Source organism: Oncorhynchus keta, chromosome 11, assembly GCF_023373465.1.
Source record: "Oncorhynchus keta strain PuntledgeMale-10-30-2019 chromosome 11, Oket_V2, whole genome shotgun sequence".
In the NCBI taxonomy this organism is placed as follows: Eukaryota; Metazoa; Chordata; class Actinopteri; order Salmoniformes; family Salmonidae; genus Oncorhynchus; species Oncorhynchus keta.
Window position 1 is genome coordinate 45823846 of NC_068431.1, and position 17064 is coordinate 45840909.

The following is a 17064-nucleotide window of genomic DNA, read 5'->3' on the forward strand; positions in this document are numbered from 1 at the left end:
TACGTAGTTGTTACACATGGATTACACTAATCACTAGTATTTCATATGTCACAACATTCATCGATACGTATGCTATGATGCTGGTGAAGTTATCTCACGCACCCACAGTGCTGTTCATTAAAAAAAGCTAGCTAGCTCAAGGATGCAAACAATGTTCTTCCCCCAAAAGATAGCAAAACGACAATTTGTGTCAGTAGTAGCTAACTATATAGCTAGGTGTCATCATCTAAAATAACCCCATTTTATCTCTCATTTGATTAATGGTTGTCGGACCCATATATGTAAAACTAGCCACAATAGTGGACGTTGCGGTGACAGTGATGCAAATTACACTCTGGCACTCCGGATTGAATTTACGAACCTCGCCCTAAATCAAACACTGTGACGATAGGGGATTTTTATTGGAGAAGCAGTTTAAACCTATCACACTTGTAGGCGATGTTGGCTAGTTTAACTCAAGTCATTGGGTCTAACGATTCTCGCGCCACACAGCGCATGTGCACGCCGTCATATCACAGGCACTCCTTCGATATAAAGTTGTTTTTGACGAAAATGAAAACGTGTCAGTTTGTAACTTTCACGAGGTTTGAGTAATAACATGGCCGACTACTTAAGACACGGCCTCGGATCTAGGTTGTGCCTTTAGATTTAGAGAAAATGAACAAATATGGAAGAACATTTCACTTCTCTTATTGACTTCTCAAACCCAGGACTGGTCTGTTTCGCAAGCGTTCCCGGATGTCTCGCGATGTTGCGTCTATGGGTTTAGAAACTCAGGGGTTTAGCTTCGGAATCAATAGCTATTTCTAGTTGTTTTATCAAAGTTAGCTGGCTAACTCATTGATAGTATACACCTCTGTAAAACAGATAGACAAAATAAATGGATATATAGATCAGGCCCACTGGATTCTCTATGGCCCCGGGTGCGAGCGTATTAATGGGCGTAATCAAGATAACCAATAGCAAGGGGGGTGGGCGAGTCGTCTGAGTGGGTTAGACGTCTCAGGTAAATAGACAGCTAGCTTGTCTTTCAAACCCCAGACTTTTTTCTGTCATCAACCGTGACTGCAAGCTAGGGTGCACAGAAAAGAAACAAAAAACACGATCTGAGGGGGACCTCCGTCATCTCACAGTACCCAGCTAGCTAATTAAGAAGATCTGCCAGCAATAGTGACACCCGACACTCCTGCTAACGTCAGACAGCCACAGATAGTTAGCTGGGAGACTTTCAAGCCTATTCAAGCGTGCTAACGTTAGGTTTGAAGCGGTAAGGTAAGTTTGTTTGCATTAACGTTACAAGTCTTAGATAATGATTTTTTTGAGGGGGGTTGTCACCCTTGCTTATCCCGAGGTAGTTGGTCAATATTCATCCATCAAATCATATTACTGCAATGTCTTTGCGTGCAGCTACAGCTGTTTGATATTAGCTGTCAAACAGTTGCTTAGCTAGCTATTCCAGCTAGCTGATTTGGAGAGTTGGTTAGTGAGGTGGCTGCATCAGGGGTAAAAATGGGTATTGCAACTGCATCTCTCAAATGATGGTGACATTTCAACATTTAGAATTCTCTACCACCTTTAAACGTTTGGACTCAAGAAAATAGTTACATCGATTCTCTATGTTCTGATACGTCGAACGTGAGAACATTGAAATTGATTTGTTTGCTCTTTCTATCAGTGAAGAACCTTGACTTTGCTGCACCAGGTAAAGTTGCTGGAAGATTCCGTCCCTACAGTTGTGCTTGATTACAATGAGCTGCACTGGGGTCGGACAGTGTAGCGTGCACCCACTGTGATTAGTGACACACTAAAGCCATCCAAGTACCAAAATACATCTTCTTGGAAGATACAAAGTACTCCTTGAAATGAAGTAACATAGTAGTAATCTCTTGGACATGAGGCCATATCTTTTATGCGTTATCTTAAATAAAATCACTTATCACTTTAGGGCCCTCAGCAAAGCTCACCTCCGGCACCTTGACTTGAACTACTCCCCGTATGGGTGCAGGTACAGGGCACCTGCTTACTGCAAAAACAGGACTCCGACTGGTCTTCATACTGTACTGTAGGACTGGGCGATATGACATGTTGTGCGACGATAGAAAAATGTCTATCGTTTCATATTGTGCTCTCGTTTATTTCTTTGTGTCGCAAATCACTCTTTATGGCAATATTTTTTGTCAATTGGACAACGCTTTGCATTCTTCCACATGTGTCGTGTGGAAGGAAATCTGCAACACAAACAAACATGGAAGAGAGTGAACGTGGCACGGAGACACTGAGCTCGTACCTAAAACAGGGGCAACTTCGGTTGCATGGACGTGGTTTGGATATGAAAAGTCTGACACGGACCAGAAAACTGTCTCCTGCAAAATATGCCGCAGGCCGGTCCCGACAACCGGCTCAAACACCACAAACCTCTTTTACCACCTACGCAAGAATCATGTGAAACAGTATGGAGAGAGTCTACGGATGAGACTCAAAAAAGTACAGTCGAGTGCTCAAAATACCACCCCCCCCAAACTCAGACATTGCAAGAGGCTTTTTCCCGCGGCACACCATATGGCAAAGCATCACGAAGATGGAAGGAGATAATAGCTGCCGTTACAACTTACATCTGCAAAGACATGGCCCCAATTTACACGGTCGAGAAATGAGGGTTTCGTGAGTTGGCGCTAACATTCGACCCAAGGTACCAAATGCAAACTGATGTGTGACACGTATTAATGCCAAAATAACATGCAAAACGGCCAAGCCCCCAAATAAATAAATATATATATATATATATAGCTAAAAAAAATGTAGGCCTATATTTTGTTAGCAACTATAGTTGAAAGTGTTTTCTATTTACATTTGTAGATTTTATACATTCATATTTTGTTACATGCTTAATTGAAAATTTCTACATAAAATAAATAAATCAAATATGAGAAAATACCTTTATTTGTTGAGTGTAATTCAAAATGTAATGTAAAGGCCTATTTCTTATGTGGTATTTTATATAAACTCTATTCATTGAATTTACAGAAGGTGTGCTATATCGTGATCAGGATATGAAATGGCCTATATCGGTATATGAGATTTTGGCCATATCGCCCAGCCCTACTGTACTGTATAGCGATGTTAGGAATGTCACTGTGAATGAATAAACTGTTGTACAGTTTAAGTCGGAAGTTTACAAACACCTCAGCCAAATACATTTAAACTCAGTTCTTCACAATTCCTGACATTTAATCTGAGTAAAACATCCCTGTCTTAGGTCAGTTAGGATCACCACTTTATTTTAGGAATGTGAAATGTCAGAATAATAGTAGAGAGAATAATTTATTTATTTCATTACATTCCCAGTGGGTCAGAAGTCTACATACACTCAATTAGTGTTTGGTAGTATTGCCTTTTAAATGATTTAACTTGGGTCAAATGTTTCAGGTAGCCTTCCACAAGCTTCCCACAATAAGTTGGGTGAATTTTGACCCATTCCTCCTGACAGAGCGGAGTCAGGTTTGTAGGCCTCTTTGTTCGCACACGCTTTTTCGGTTCTGACCACAAATTTTCTATAGGATTGAGGTCAGGGCTTTGTGATGGCCACTCCAATACCTTGACTTTGTTGTCCTTAAGCCATTCTGCCACAACTTTGGAAGTATGCTTGGGGTTATTGTCAATTTGGAAGACCCATTTGCAACCAAACTTTAACTTCCTGACTGATGTCTTAAGATGTTGCTCAATATATCCACATAATTGTCCTCCCTCATGATGCCATCTATTTTGTTTAGTGCACCAGTCCTTCCTGAAGCAAAGCACCCCCAAAACATGATGCTGCCACCCCAATTCTTCACAGTTGGGATGGTGTTCTTCAGCTTGCAAGCATCCCCCTTTTTCCTCCAAACATAACAATGGTCATTATGGCCAACAGTTCTATTTTTTGTTTCATCAGACCAGAGGACATTTCTCCAAAAAGTACAGTCTTTCTCCCCATGTCCAGTTGCATACCGTGGTCTGGCTTTTTTCTGGCGGTTTTGGAGTAGTGGCTTCTTCCTTGCTTAGCGACCTTTCAGGTTATGTCGATTATAGGACTCGTTTTACTGTGGATATAGATACTTTTGTACCTGGTTCCTCCAGCATCTTCACAAGGTCATTTGCTGCTGTTCTGGGATTGATTTGCATTTTTCACATCAATGTACGTTCATCTCTAGGAGATGCGTCTTCTTCCTGATGGCTGCGTTGTCCCATGGTGTTTATACTTGCTTACTATTGTTTGTACAGATGAACGTGGTACCATCAAGCGTTTGGAAATTGCTCCCAAGGATGAACCAGACTTGTGGAGGTCTACAATTTTCCCATGATGTCAAGCAAAGAGGCACTGAGTTTGAAAGTAGGCCTTGAAATACATCCACAGGTACACCTCCAATTGACTCAAATTATGTCAATTAGCCAGAAGCTTCTAAAGCCATAACATAATTTTCTGGAATTTCCCAAGCTATTTAAAAGGCAGTCAACTTAGTGTATGTAAACTTCTGACCCACTGGGATTGTGATACAGTGAAATAATCTGTCTGTAAACAATTGTTGGAAAAATTACTTGTCATGCACAAAGTAGATGTACTAAAACAAATTCGTTTTGATGACTCCAACCTAAGTGTATGTAAACTTCTGACTTCAACTGTGTGTATATATTTATTTTTTTTGACAACTGCAAACTTCAAGGATTTGGTTTTATGGAAATCTGTGACATCATCGCACCCCCCTTGCTTGAGGAACAATAGAGAACAAAAGAGGAAAGGCCCAATCCCTTCTATTCTATATCATTACATACCTGGACCACCTATTGAGATGGTCCTTTTGTGAAATAAATTGGGTGTTTAAATTAGGTGAAAAGGAGATTGGAGTGCCACTTCAAGGCATTCTGCCTTAACAAATCAAAGTTTATTTGTCACGTGCGCCGAATACAACACTACGATACTTAAAGTTTAATGCTTTCTTACAGGCTCTAACCAATAGTGCGGAGGGAAATAAAACTGTCGGTAAGTGAAGAAATAAGACAACAGTAAAAAGACATTTGAAAAAAGAGTAGCAAGGCTATATACAGACACCGGTTAGTCAGGCTTATTGAGGTAGTATGTACATTTCGATATGGGTAAAGTGACTATGCATGTATGATGAACAGAGTAGCAGTAGCGTAAAAAGAGGAGTGGGCGGGTGGTGGGACACAATGCCGATAGCCCGGTTAGCCAATGTGTGGGAGCACTGGTTGGTCGGGACAATTTGGGCAGTATGTACATGAATGTATAGTTAGTGATTATGCATATAAGATAAACAGAGAGTAGCAGCAGTGTAAAAGGGGTTGGGATGAGGCACACAATGCAAATAGTCCGGGTAACCATTTGGTCTTATGGCTTGGGGGTAAAAACTGTTGAAGCCTTTTTGTCCTAGACTTGGCACTCCGGTACCGCTTGCCATGCGGTAGTACAGTCTATGACTGGGGTGGCTGAGGTCTTTGACCATTTTTAGGGCCTTCCTCTGACACCGCCTGGTGTAGAGGTCCTGGATGGTAGGCAGCTTTGCTCCAGTGATGTACTGGGCCATACGCACCACCCTCTGAAGTGCCTTGAGGTCGGAGGCCGAACAATTACCGTACCAGGCAGTGATGCAACCGGTCAGGATGCTCTCGATGTTGCAGCTGTAGTATCTTCTGCCTTATCCCAAGGGTTCTCAGCCATAAGCACCACTTACCATTGGGACCATGTGCATTACAATCCCAACACACTGTTTTAACGCTTAGAAACTTCAATCATCGCTTGCGATTACGGTTTTCGAAAGTTCCATGTTATCTTTCATATCAGCGGAGAAAATCTTTAAAATAACAAGGATACTGTCCTCGTAGTAGATTTGCACAGATCCATACGGCCGACGAACTTCACTTCCGCCCCAGTTACGCTTACGCACAGGTCTTCGAGCACACTAGGTGGCTAATTTGCACGGGTGGTCACTTCTGTTTTCGATAAACAAGCACTAACATGGGGTAAGGCCGTGTGGGATCCTCATTTTATTATTTCTTGCTGAAATGAAGGGAGAAAAAAAACGTTCCTTATGTTAACAATATTGTACTGCAATCGATGTGTTAATGTTCAGACAGTGTCGGTGCTTTTAACTCCCCTGGCCAGAAAATGAATAGACACTAAAGGTAGTGTCTAATACTTAGCAAGGCCGTCACTAGCTTCTATACCCAGAAAGTCTTAAACCCCACCCATTTCTACATTTTCTCTTCTTAAAATGTGATTTGAATCTTTAAGCACAAGTTTAGCAGTGTGGTTAACTTTACATGAAGACCAAAAACACAATTTTTGTAGTCATTTTTGACTTTGTGGCTATTAGAAGCCAGTAGAAGACTCCTGTTGACTCGTTCTCATATAGGCCTAGCAGTGTTCTTCAATCACTATCCTGGGATCCAATGAAGTGTCCAGTGCCTGGTTTCCCCGATAGCGCTGGGTCTTAGGGTTATGGGTTTTTTAAACGATGGCGTCTTTCCTACAATTTGAAGCATATTTTTAAAACCTTGCTTGTTTGTATCAATTGCAAAGACATTTGTAACTTTATTTGTAGTCAACTTTGTTGTGAGGTTATCGGCAGTCACCGAGACAATCTCATGGTTTATCCATGTTTAGTGCAGATGTTACGTATATAAAGTGACATGGGAGGGCAAAAAAGCAACATGTGATATGAGTAATGTAAGATATGTAAACATTATTAAGGCGGCATTGTTTAAAGTGACTAGTGATCCATTTATTAAAGTGTCCAGTGGTTGGGTCTCAATGTGGGCAGCAACCTTTCTGAGCTGGTGATTGCTGTTTAGCAGTCTGATGGCCTTAAGATAGCTGTTTCTCGGTCCCAGCTTTGATGCACCTGTGGTGACCTCGCTTTCTGGATGTGGCGGCAGGTAGCCTAGTGGTTAGAACGTTGGACTAGTAACCAAAAGATTTCAAGATGAAATCCCAGAGCTGACAAGGTAAAACAATCTGTCGTTCTTCCCCTGAACAAGGCAGTTAACCCACTGTTCCTAGGCCATCATTGAAAATAAGAATTTGTTTTTAACTGACTTGTCTAGTTAAATAAATGTAAAAAATAAATAGTGGTGTGAACAGGCAGTGGCTCGGGTGGTCACACCGCTATCATCCAGAAGGCGAGGTCAGTACAGGTGCATCAAAGCTGGGACCGAGAGATTGAGTAACGGCTTCAGCTACCTTGTCAAATATAGACTTCCCGCAGCACTCTTCTCAGTAAGTCAGAGGTCATTCTTATCTGTTTAATGGTTGTCTACAACATCAACTCCTTGCACTACAAATGTCATTTATATAACTCACCAAGTTTCCACAAGAAAAAAAGTTGTCGAATGAAGGTGTTGAGTGATTGTCAAGAGCATGTCGTATCTGGAGTAATCTGTGCCAGATGAGTTGATAAAGTTTGAGGCTTTGTGTTTCTTCAATAGCGCTTCCATACCTGTATGTTTATACCTGCATGGTGGGGGTTTAGCAAACAACTTTGTCTTGTTACTATTGCACTCTGGTTACAATCAGTACTTTCAACCAAAGTATCTCTTGGGTACTGCATTCCAGAATGTTTAGGATTTAGCCTAGTCTCGACGTAATAAAACAATTTTTGTGAAGATAAAAATGAACAGGCTACAACTTTGTTGTTTTGTTAGTGGGCTATAGGCCTAGTAATGGATGCCACATCACTTTGTTGAACTGGGTTGGTGTTTATATGCATGTTAAATCTGGTTTTAAGACAATTGCCTGAACATCTTCAGTCATGTTGACTCCCCACTCTCGTATTTCTGTTCTGTTGTGGAGTGGAAAAGACCAGCACAGAGAAATGTAGGCACGTTGTAATTGAAAATGTAAACCACCTTGTTCTGCCTGTTGTAGCCTGTTTTCATAGTTGTCAGCAGACTGACCTTGTTGAACTATTTCTCTATTAGTGTCTTCTTTCCAGGTGAGAAATGGCCTAGTTGTCACAATGTTGACTACTCTAACTGGCCCCTTGTCCAACCCTTGACTGTACACGTTTGACTCCAATGAGGTAATACTACATAATTTAAAATGCATTTTAATTAGGTTTGACAAACCAACCTTTTTAGTTCTCTCTCAGTGTAGTATTAATAACTCATTGGTGAGTCAACCTTGTCTGGAAATTAGACACTGTAGGTGAGAATGGAGAGACTGTTCAAGGTCAGTCTGCTGACGGGTGCTCCTTTTGGTGCCAGACTTTCTCTCCAGAGCCCTCGTTAAGCCATAAAGCAAACACACCCTGTCAGCTTGAATCCAGAACACATTGAAATACATTTGCAGCCTATTCTTGCCGGGGAAAAAACTGTGCAGGAATGGTTGACAGGTGTAGGCAAAAATGTGCAAGGCTGTATTACAGTAGGCTGCCCTTTACCATGTTGCACAAGTGAGTGGACAAGAGGAATGTCATCAAGAATATAGTCTTTCATTTGGCCCACTTTCATTTGGCCCACAGACTTTATTTAGGATCACAAGTGCTGAGCTTGTTATGACTGATCAATGACAATCTTTAGCTCCTGTTAAAACATTTGCTGTTTAGACCTGGCGTTTGGTGTTTGTATGGACTGTTATGATCCAGGACCCGGCCTTCAGATAGTGATGGAATTTAGGCTTAACGAGGGTTTTAACGATGCAATTTTCTCACAACAGCTGAAGATGTAACATTAGTTTCCAAAGGCAACAGCCGAAGATGTAACATGTTTCCCAAAACACCACGCAGAGAGAACGGTCACGAAGTGTATCGTCGGAGCATGTCGATACTGATAGGATCGAAAGAAAGGAGGTGCTGCTCTCAGATCAGCTTTCTCCGTTCAAATCTTACCGCTTAACATGAATTATTTCACAATACTGACGATGGATCCGCTCCTAAGGGGAGATTACCACCTTATGGCTGCAAATATTGAGGCAGCTTATTATACTGAGCAAAAATATAAATGTAAAGTGTTGGTCTTCATGAGCTGAAACGAAAGATCTCAGACAAAATGCTTTCCTCTAATTTTCTGCACACATTTGTTTACATCCCTGTTAGTGAGCATTTCTCCTTTTGCCAAGACTATTCACCTGTGTGATCATCTGAGACCAGCCACCTGAACAGCTGATGAAACTGTGGGTTTGCATAACCATAGAATTTCTTATACAAACTGTCAGAAACCGTCTCAGGGAAGCTCATCTTTGTGCTCGTCGTCCTCACCAGTGTCTTGACCTGACTGCAGTTCTGTGTCGTAACTGACTTCAGTGGGCAAATGCTCACTTCGATGACCACTGGCACGTTGGAGAAGTGTGCTCTTCACGGATGAATCCCGGTGTCAACTGTACCAGTCATATGGCAGATGGTTTGCTGATGTCAACACAGTGCCCCGTGATAGAGTTGGAGTTATTACACTCCGCTATGGGCAGGCATAAACTACAGACAACGAACACAATTGCATTTTATTGATGGCAATTTGAATGCACACAGATACCGTGATGAGGTCCTGAGGCCCATTGTCGTGTCATTTATCTGCCGCCATCACCTCACATTTCAGCATCATAATGCACGACCCCCCCCATGTCGCAAGGATCTGTACACAATTCCTGGAAGCTGAAAATGTCCCAGTTCCATGTCCTCTGTAGTCACCAGATATGTCACCCATTTGAGCATGTTTGTTTGGGATGCTCTGGATCAACGTGTATGACAGCGTCTTCCATTTCCTGCCAGTATCCAGTAACTTCACATAGCCATTGAAGAGGAGTGGGACAACATTCAACATGCCACAATCAACAGCCTGATCGACTCTATGCGAAGGAGCTGTCGTGCTGCTTGAGGCAAAAGGTGGTCACCGGATACTGACTGGTTTTCTGATCCACGTCCCCTACTTTTTAATTTATTTTGTAATAAATGTTTTTTAAAAGGTGTCTGTGACCAGCCAATGTATCTGTATCTGTATTCCCAGTCATGTGAACTCCATAGACTAGGGCCTAATTTATTTCAATTTCCTAATATGAACTGCAACTTTTTATATTGTTTTAGTTTTGTTCAGTCTACAATGCCGACCCAATAAAAATTCATAAAATCACAGATTTTTGGCACATCATTGTGCACGTTTTAGGCTACACATTTAAATACAGTATATTGAGTCAAATTAGACGACGGTAGCCTGCAAGTAGCAAATCAGAACTCTATTGTTTGAACATGAAATGTAACTGAAAATCTGTTTGAAATTGGCCTATAGCCTACGGTTTATATTTGAATCCCGCCATCTCGGTGTTCATTTGAAGCATATTTTATACGTCGCTTGTTTATCAATTGCAAAGACATTGGCAACTTTTGTGTTTTGTCTTCAACTTTTGTTCAGAAGTAATCGTCTGTCACAGAGATGGCTAAATCATGTGGTTATCTGTTTAGCAGAAAATCTTCAGTGTATAAAGCGACGCGTGGTGGGCAAAAAAGGATCTGACTCACTTAAGCTGTTCTGAGTGGTTTAATATGGATGAGTTTGGGAAACAGCCCAGAGATTTAACGATGCTCCTACGAAGGTTCTGACGTTGAACTTAAGATGCGTTTCGGGAAACCGGGCCCTGTTGTATCGACCCTGATCAACCTCTTAGTGTTGATCAGTTGGCATGTTCATGGGAATACTTACGCAGATTTGATATCCTTGAATTGAATCTGTCGGACCATGTAGTCTGAACTCTGTTACTGCTACTGGAGTTCAATGCGGATTCTGTGTCAGAGGACCAGTCTAATGATGGTTACAACAACAGGCCAACAGTTTTTGGATACTCCAAAGTGTTTTGATTGATTTGTGAGCTAGGGTCGTGCGTTAGCACAGTTGGACCATTCGACAATTTTATAATTAACTTTTTAAGTTCAAGTTCAAACCTGTTCATTTCCCCTTGGCCTTTTTCTTAAGGAATCAGCTATTGCCACATTGAGCTTCTAACTACATGCTAACCAATTTCTTAGGCAGGTTGGAGGCATGCGTTCGGCCCTGGGGCTGCTGGCTGTCAGGAGGGCATGCTGCCTGTCCCGTTCCAACCACACCTCCCCTCGTACTCTGGAGTACAAGCCCATCAAAAAGGTTATGGTGGCCAACAGAGGTACAGTAACCATTCTGTAGACACTGAAATGTCAGCCAAAGTCTTAGAGTTTCCTCTCACCACATAATTCAATCCCCAGCTGACTAATTCAACCGCTTGTAGGTGAGATTGCTATCCGTGTGTTTCGGGCCTGCACTGAGCTGGGGATCCGGACGGTGGCTGTCTACTCTGAACAGGACACAGGCCAGATGCACAGGCAGAAGGCAGATGAGGCTTACCTCATAGGGAAGGGCCTGCCGCCCGTGGCTGCCTACCTGGACATCCCTGACATCATCAAAGTGGCCAAGGTCTGAGATTTTAATATGCGTCTTTTCAAACTTTTCTGAACCAATTGTCACTACGTTTTAAGATCACACCTTTACGCTGTCTTGCCACAACTTTGTCGTATCATATATTTTATTCTCAGGAGAATGATGTGGATGCCATCCACCCTGGGTACGGCTTCCTGTCTGAGCGATCAGACTTTGCCCAGGCGTGTGCCGATGCTGGGGTACGCTTCATTGGCCCTTCCCCTGAAGTGGTGCGCAAGATGGGAGACAAAGTGGAGGCTCGAGCCATCGCTATCCGTGCAGGTAGGCTGGACACACTGCCATTCTCAGAACTGTCTGATGGAAGTTTGTTTCATCTGAGTTTTTTAGGTTTTAAATCCGCAGCATCCTCAAACAGTCTTGCTGACATTGCGTACAGTTAAGTAAAAGTTTATTTCACTCAGCTAACCTCATGTTGTTTGATTTTTTTTTCTTTCTTCCAGGGGTCCCAGTGGTACCAGGGACAGACGGCCCCATCACTTGCCTGTCGGAGGCCCAGGAGTTTTCCAACACCTATGGCTTTCCCATCATCTTTAAGGCTGCCTACGGCGGTGGGGGCAGGGGCATGAGGGTGGTCAAAGAGTACGAGGTGAGTAGAGATATCTGCGAGTAAGTAGGGGCTCCAATCTGAGTGTTTTTCTCTTTGTGCTGTTTGACTTGTTGATCCCCCGTCGGTCGACGTGTGTAGGAGCTGGAGGAGAACTATCAGCGTGCGTACTCTGAGGCCCTGGCTGCGTTTGGGAACGGTGCTCTGTTCGTGGAGAAGTTCGTTGAGAGACCCAGACACATTGAAGTGCAGATCCTGGGTGAGTTTGTTCGCTCAACTGTTTTTGGGGGACATTATGATTCTGTATTTTATTAGGATTCCCACTAGCTACTACTAAAGCAGCAGCTGCTCTTCCTAAGGCCCACACAAAACATGACATAATACAGAACATTCATGGACAAGAACAGAGCAAGGACAGAACTGCGTACGTTTAGAGAAAGAATACACGCTTGAATACATGTATGCCTTAGTTTTCCATGCGTCAAGCATTCATTATAACGGCTGTGCTGCAGCCATTCATTTTCCCATATTGCGATCCTTTACTCCTGTCACAATTGCTTTGTCCTGAGCAGGTCCTGCCATCCTAATCTCACAGCACCAGTTGTTCTGTAAACACCAGAGAGAATCTCACATCAGGAACCATCCGTGTCCTTGATTCTTCCTTTTTGACGTCAGTGCTATGCATAATCATGTGCTTCATGAATGCTTCTGAATGCAAGTGGAACACACGGAAATGGAAATGCAATAATCATGTTGAGTTTCACCCCCGTTAACTCCTGCTCAGTTTCCCTGGTGTGGACAGAGCCTCATTGTATGGAGCTGCAACAAAGTTTCAGCCCAGTTATGTTCCCCTGATGTGAATGCAGCAACCTTGACCCGGATGGAGTTGCACAGCGCTCAGCCAAATCCCCCTGAAGTGAATAAAGCTGCGTTGTCATCTACAGTTACTGCCGTCAATTGGTTTCTTGGGGTAACATGTAATCTCTTGAATCATATGGAGTTGTGCCAAAGTTTCACTCCCGCTAGGTTCCATTATTTGAATTGTGTGGAGTTTCCTCCTGCTAAAGGTTCAACTTAATGGTTTCCACCTCAGCAACTTGTTTTACATTTCCATTTTCATTCCCCAGCAGCATCCAACAATATACAGGGCATTCAGAAAGTATTCAGACCCCTTGACTTTTTCCACATTTTTTGTCTTATTCTAAAATTGATTAAATACCCCATAATGACAACGCAAAAAAAGGTTTTAAAAAATGTTTGCAAATGTATGAAATATTACATTTACATTAATATTCAGACCCTTTACTCAGTACTTTGTTGAAGAACCTTTGGCAGCGATTACATCCTCGAGTCTTCTTGGGTATGACACTACAAGCTTGGCACACCTGTATTTGGAGAGTTTCTCCCCTTCTCTTCAGATCCTCTCAAGCTCTGTCAGGTTGGACGGGGAGCGTCTCTGCACAGTCTTAAGTTTCTCTAGGGATGTTTAGGTCCGGGCTCTGGCTAGGCCACTCAAGGACATTCAGAGACCTGTCCCTGAAGCCACTCCTGTGTTGTCTTGGCTTTGTGCTTAGGGTCGTTGTTCTGTTGGAAGGTGAACCTTCGCTCCAGTCTGAGGTCCTGAGCAGGTTTTCTGACTAGTCTCTCAGTCCCTGCTGCTAAAAAACATCCCCACAGCATGATGCTGTCACCACCATGCTTTACCATAGGGATGGTGCCAGGTTTCTCCAGACATGACACTTGGCATTCAGGCCAAGGAGTTCAATCTTGGTTTCATCAGACCAGAGAAACTTGTTTCTCATGTTCTGTGAGTCCTTTTAGGTGCATTTTGGCAAACTCCAAGCGGAGTGGTTTCCGTCTGGCCACTACCATAAAGGCCTGATTGGTGAAGTGCTGCAGAGATGGTTATCCTTTTGGAACGTTCTCCCATCTCCACAGAGGAATTCTGTAACTCTGTCAGAGTGACCATCGGGTTCTTGGTCACCTCCCTGACCAAGGCCCTTCTCCCCTGATTGATCAGTTTGGCCGGGCGGCCAGCTCTAGGACGAGTATTGGTGATTCCAAACTTGTTCCATTCAAAAATGATGGAGGCCACTGTGTTCTTGGGGACCTTCAATGCTGCAGAAATGTTTTGCTACCCTTCCTCGGATCTGTGCCTCGAAACAATTCTGTCCCGGAGCTCTACAGACAATTCCTTTGACCTGTCTTGGTTTTTGCTCTGACATGCATTGTCAGTTGTGGGACCTTTTACATAGACAGGTGTGTGCCTTTTTCCAAATCATGTCCAATCAATTCAATTTACCACAGGTGGATTCCAATCAAGTTGTAGAAACATCTCAAGGATGATCAATGGAAACAGGATGCACCTGAGCTCATTTTCGAGTCTCATAGCAAAGGGTCTGAATACTTATGTAAATAAGTTCTGTTTTTTTATTAATACATTTGTCAAAATTTCTAAACATGTTTTTGTTTGTCATAATGGGGTGTTGTGTGTAGATTGAGGGGGGGGGGTGTATGATTTTATTCATTTTAGAATAAGGCTGATACAAAAAAATGTGGGAAAAGGGAATGGGTCTGTACTTTGTGTGTGTGTGTGTGTGTACGCACACACACCAGTAAATTTACTTTGATTTTACTGGACTAAATAACGTAGACCTACTGTCATTCCCATCTCTCCCAGGTGACAAGTATGGTAATATTATCCACCTGTATGAGAGGGACTGCTCTATCCAGAGGAGGCACCAGAAGGTGGTAGAGATGGCCCCGGCTGTACAACTGGACCCACACCTCCGGGACAGACTCACAGCTGACTCTGTCAACCTGGCGAGACAGGTACAAGATGCAACACGCCCACACACTTTGATGCATTCTTTTAATAGGTAGTGTCTAGCTGAAACTTCTTCTATTCCATTTAATTAAAAATTCATTTAAAATTTAGACCATTTCGAATTTTGTTACTACTGCCTTTTTGAAATGGCAGAGCTGTGTGTATTTGCAGTTTTGAATGGCATATAAGACCATTGTTATCTGAAAGGAATGTGGTTTTACTTTGCAACAACACGTCTAACACCATAGGCATGACTAATTACAGTTGAGAAACTCTGAACTTGTATGTTATTTTTATTCAAACATACAGTGGGGAGAACAAGTATTTGATACACTGCCGATTTAGCAGGTTTTCCTACTTACAAAGCATGTAGAGGTCTGTAATGTTTATCATAGGTACACTTCAACTGTGAGACATGGAATCTAAAACAAAAATCTAGAAAATCACATTGTATGATTTAAGTAATTTAATTAGCATTTTATTGCATGACATAAGTATTTGATCACCTACCAACCAGTAAGAATGCCAGCTCTCACAGACCTGTTAGTTTTTCTTTAAGAAGCCCTCTTGTTCTCCACTCATTACCTGTATAAAAGACACCTGTCCACACACTCAATCAAACAGACTCCAACCTCTCCACAATGGCCAAGACAAGAGGGCTGTGTAAGGACATCAGGGATAAAATTGTAGACCTGCACAAGGCTGGAATGGGCTACAGGACAATAGGCAAGCAGCAACAACTGTTGGCTCAGTTATTAGAAAATGGAAGAAGTTCAAGATGACGGTCAAACACCCTCGGTCTGGGGCTCCATGCAATATCTCACCTCATGGGGCATCAATGATCACGAGGAAGGTGAGGGATCAGCCCAGAACTACACAGCAGGACCTGGTCAATGACCTGAAGAGAGCTGGGATCACAGTCTCAAAGAAACCATTAGTAATACACTACGCCGTCATGGATTAAAATCCTGCAAGCCAGCCCATGTCCAGGCCCGTCTGAAGTTTGCCAATGACCATCTGGATGATCCAGAGGAGAAATGGGAGAAGGTCATGTGGTCCGATGAGACAAAAATAGAGCTTTTCGGTTTAAACTCCACTCGCCGTGTTTGGAGGAAGAAGAAGGATGAGTACAACCCAACAACACCATCCCAACCGTGAAGCATGGAGGTGGAAACATCATTCTTTGGGGATGCTTTTCTGCAAAGGGGACAGGACGACTGCATCGTATTGAGGGGAGGATGGATGGGGCCATGTATCGTGAGATCTTGGCCAACAACCTCCTTCCCTCAGTAAGAACATTGAAGATGGGTCGTGGCTGGATCTTCCAGCATGACAATGACCCAAAACACACAGCCAAGGCAACTAAGGAGTGGCTCCGTAAGAAGCATCTCAAGGTCCTGGAGTGGCCTAGCCAGTCTCCAGACCTGAACCCAATAGAAAATCTTTGGAGGGAGCTGAAAGTCCGTATTGCCCAGCGACAGCCCTGAAACCTAAAGGATCTGGAGAAGGTCTGTATGGAGGAGTGGGCCAATGTCCCTACTTCAGTGTGTGCAAACCTGGTCAAGAACTACAGGAAATGTATTATCTATGTAATTGCAAACAAAGGTTTCTGTACCAAATATTAAGTTCTGCTTTTCTGATCTATCAAATACTTATGTCATGCAATAAAATGCGAATTAATTACTTAAAAATCATACGTGATTTTCTGGATTTTTGTTTTAGATTCCTTCTCTCACGGTTGAAGTGTACCTGTGATAAAAATTACAGACCTCTACATGCTTTGTAAGTAGGACAACCTGCAAAATCGTCAGTGTATCAAATACTTGTTCTCCCCACTGCTGCTCATAGGGAAACATTACCTCTTCCTCATCCCGTCTTTATCCCACCGGCTGTTGGGCCGATTTAGGTTTGAAAAAAATGTTCTTTTGTTTGTTTTTTTTAAGAAATTAAATAAAGCCAGGGCCTTCAAAGCACAATGTGTTTTGAAGTCACTTATAAGAAACTCTGAGCCTTACCAAATAGGTTTTCTCGTTGTTGTTGTTGTTGTCAGAGGGCCAGTGGAGAAGTGTGGGAGAAGGATGGAAAAACCTTAAGGAAAATATTGCAGTGTAAGAACAGGATTTAGAGAGACGAGAGAGGGTGCCGTTTAGATAAAGAAAGGTGATTAAAGCAGTGGGAATTTCACCTGCAGGTTACCAATATGTACACTAGATGGCAGCATTTATCAACATAGCCTCGAAGGGAC

General features: G+C 42.7%; 1 protein-coding gene across 4 annotated transcripts in view; it reads left to right on the forward strand.

Moving 5' to 3' along the window:
- Positions 1-769: 769 nt before the first annotated feature.
- Positions 770-17064, forward strand: part of LOC118390349 (pyruvate carboxylase, mitochondrial-like) — a 96084-nt gene continuing 79789 nt past the window's right edge. The window contains exons 1-7 of one of the 4 annotated variants that reach the window (XM_035780810.2): positions 770-1272; positions 11004-11137; positions 11240-11424; positions 11544-11709; positions 11889-12034; positions 12134-12251; positions 14673-14824. In XM_035780810.2, the coding sequence (XP_035636703.1) occupies positions 11017-11137; positions 11240-11424; positions 11544-11709; positions 11889-12034; positions 12134-12251; positions 14673-14824 (888 nt within the window). In that variant the 5' untranslated portion in view covers positions 770-1272; positions 11004-11016. The remainder of the gene's footprint in view (positions 1273-11003; positions 11138-11239; positions 11425-11543; positions 11710-11888; positions 12035-12133; positions 12252-14672; positions 14825-17064) is intronic. The other 3 variants (XM_035780807.2, XM_035780808.2, XM_035780809.2) reach the window with 3 other exon arrangements.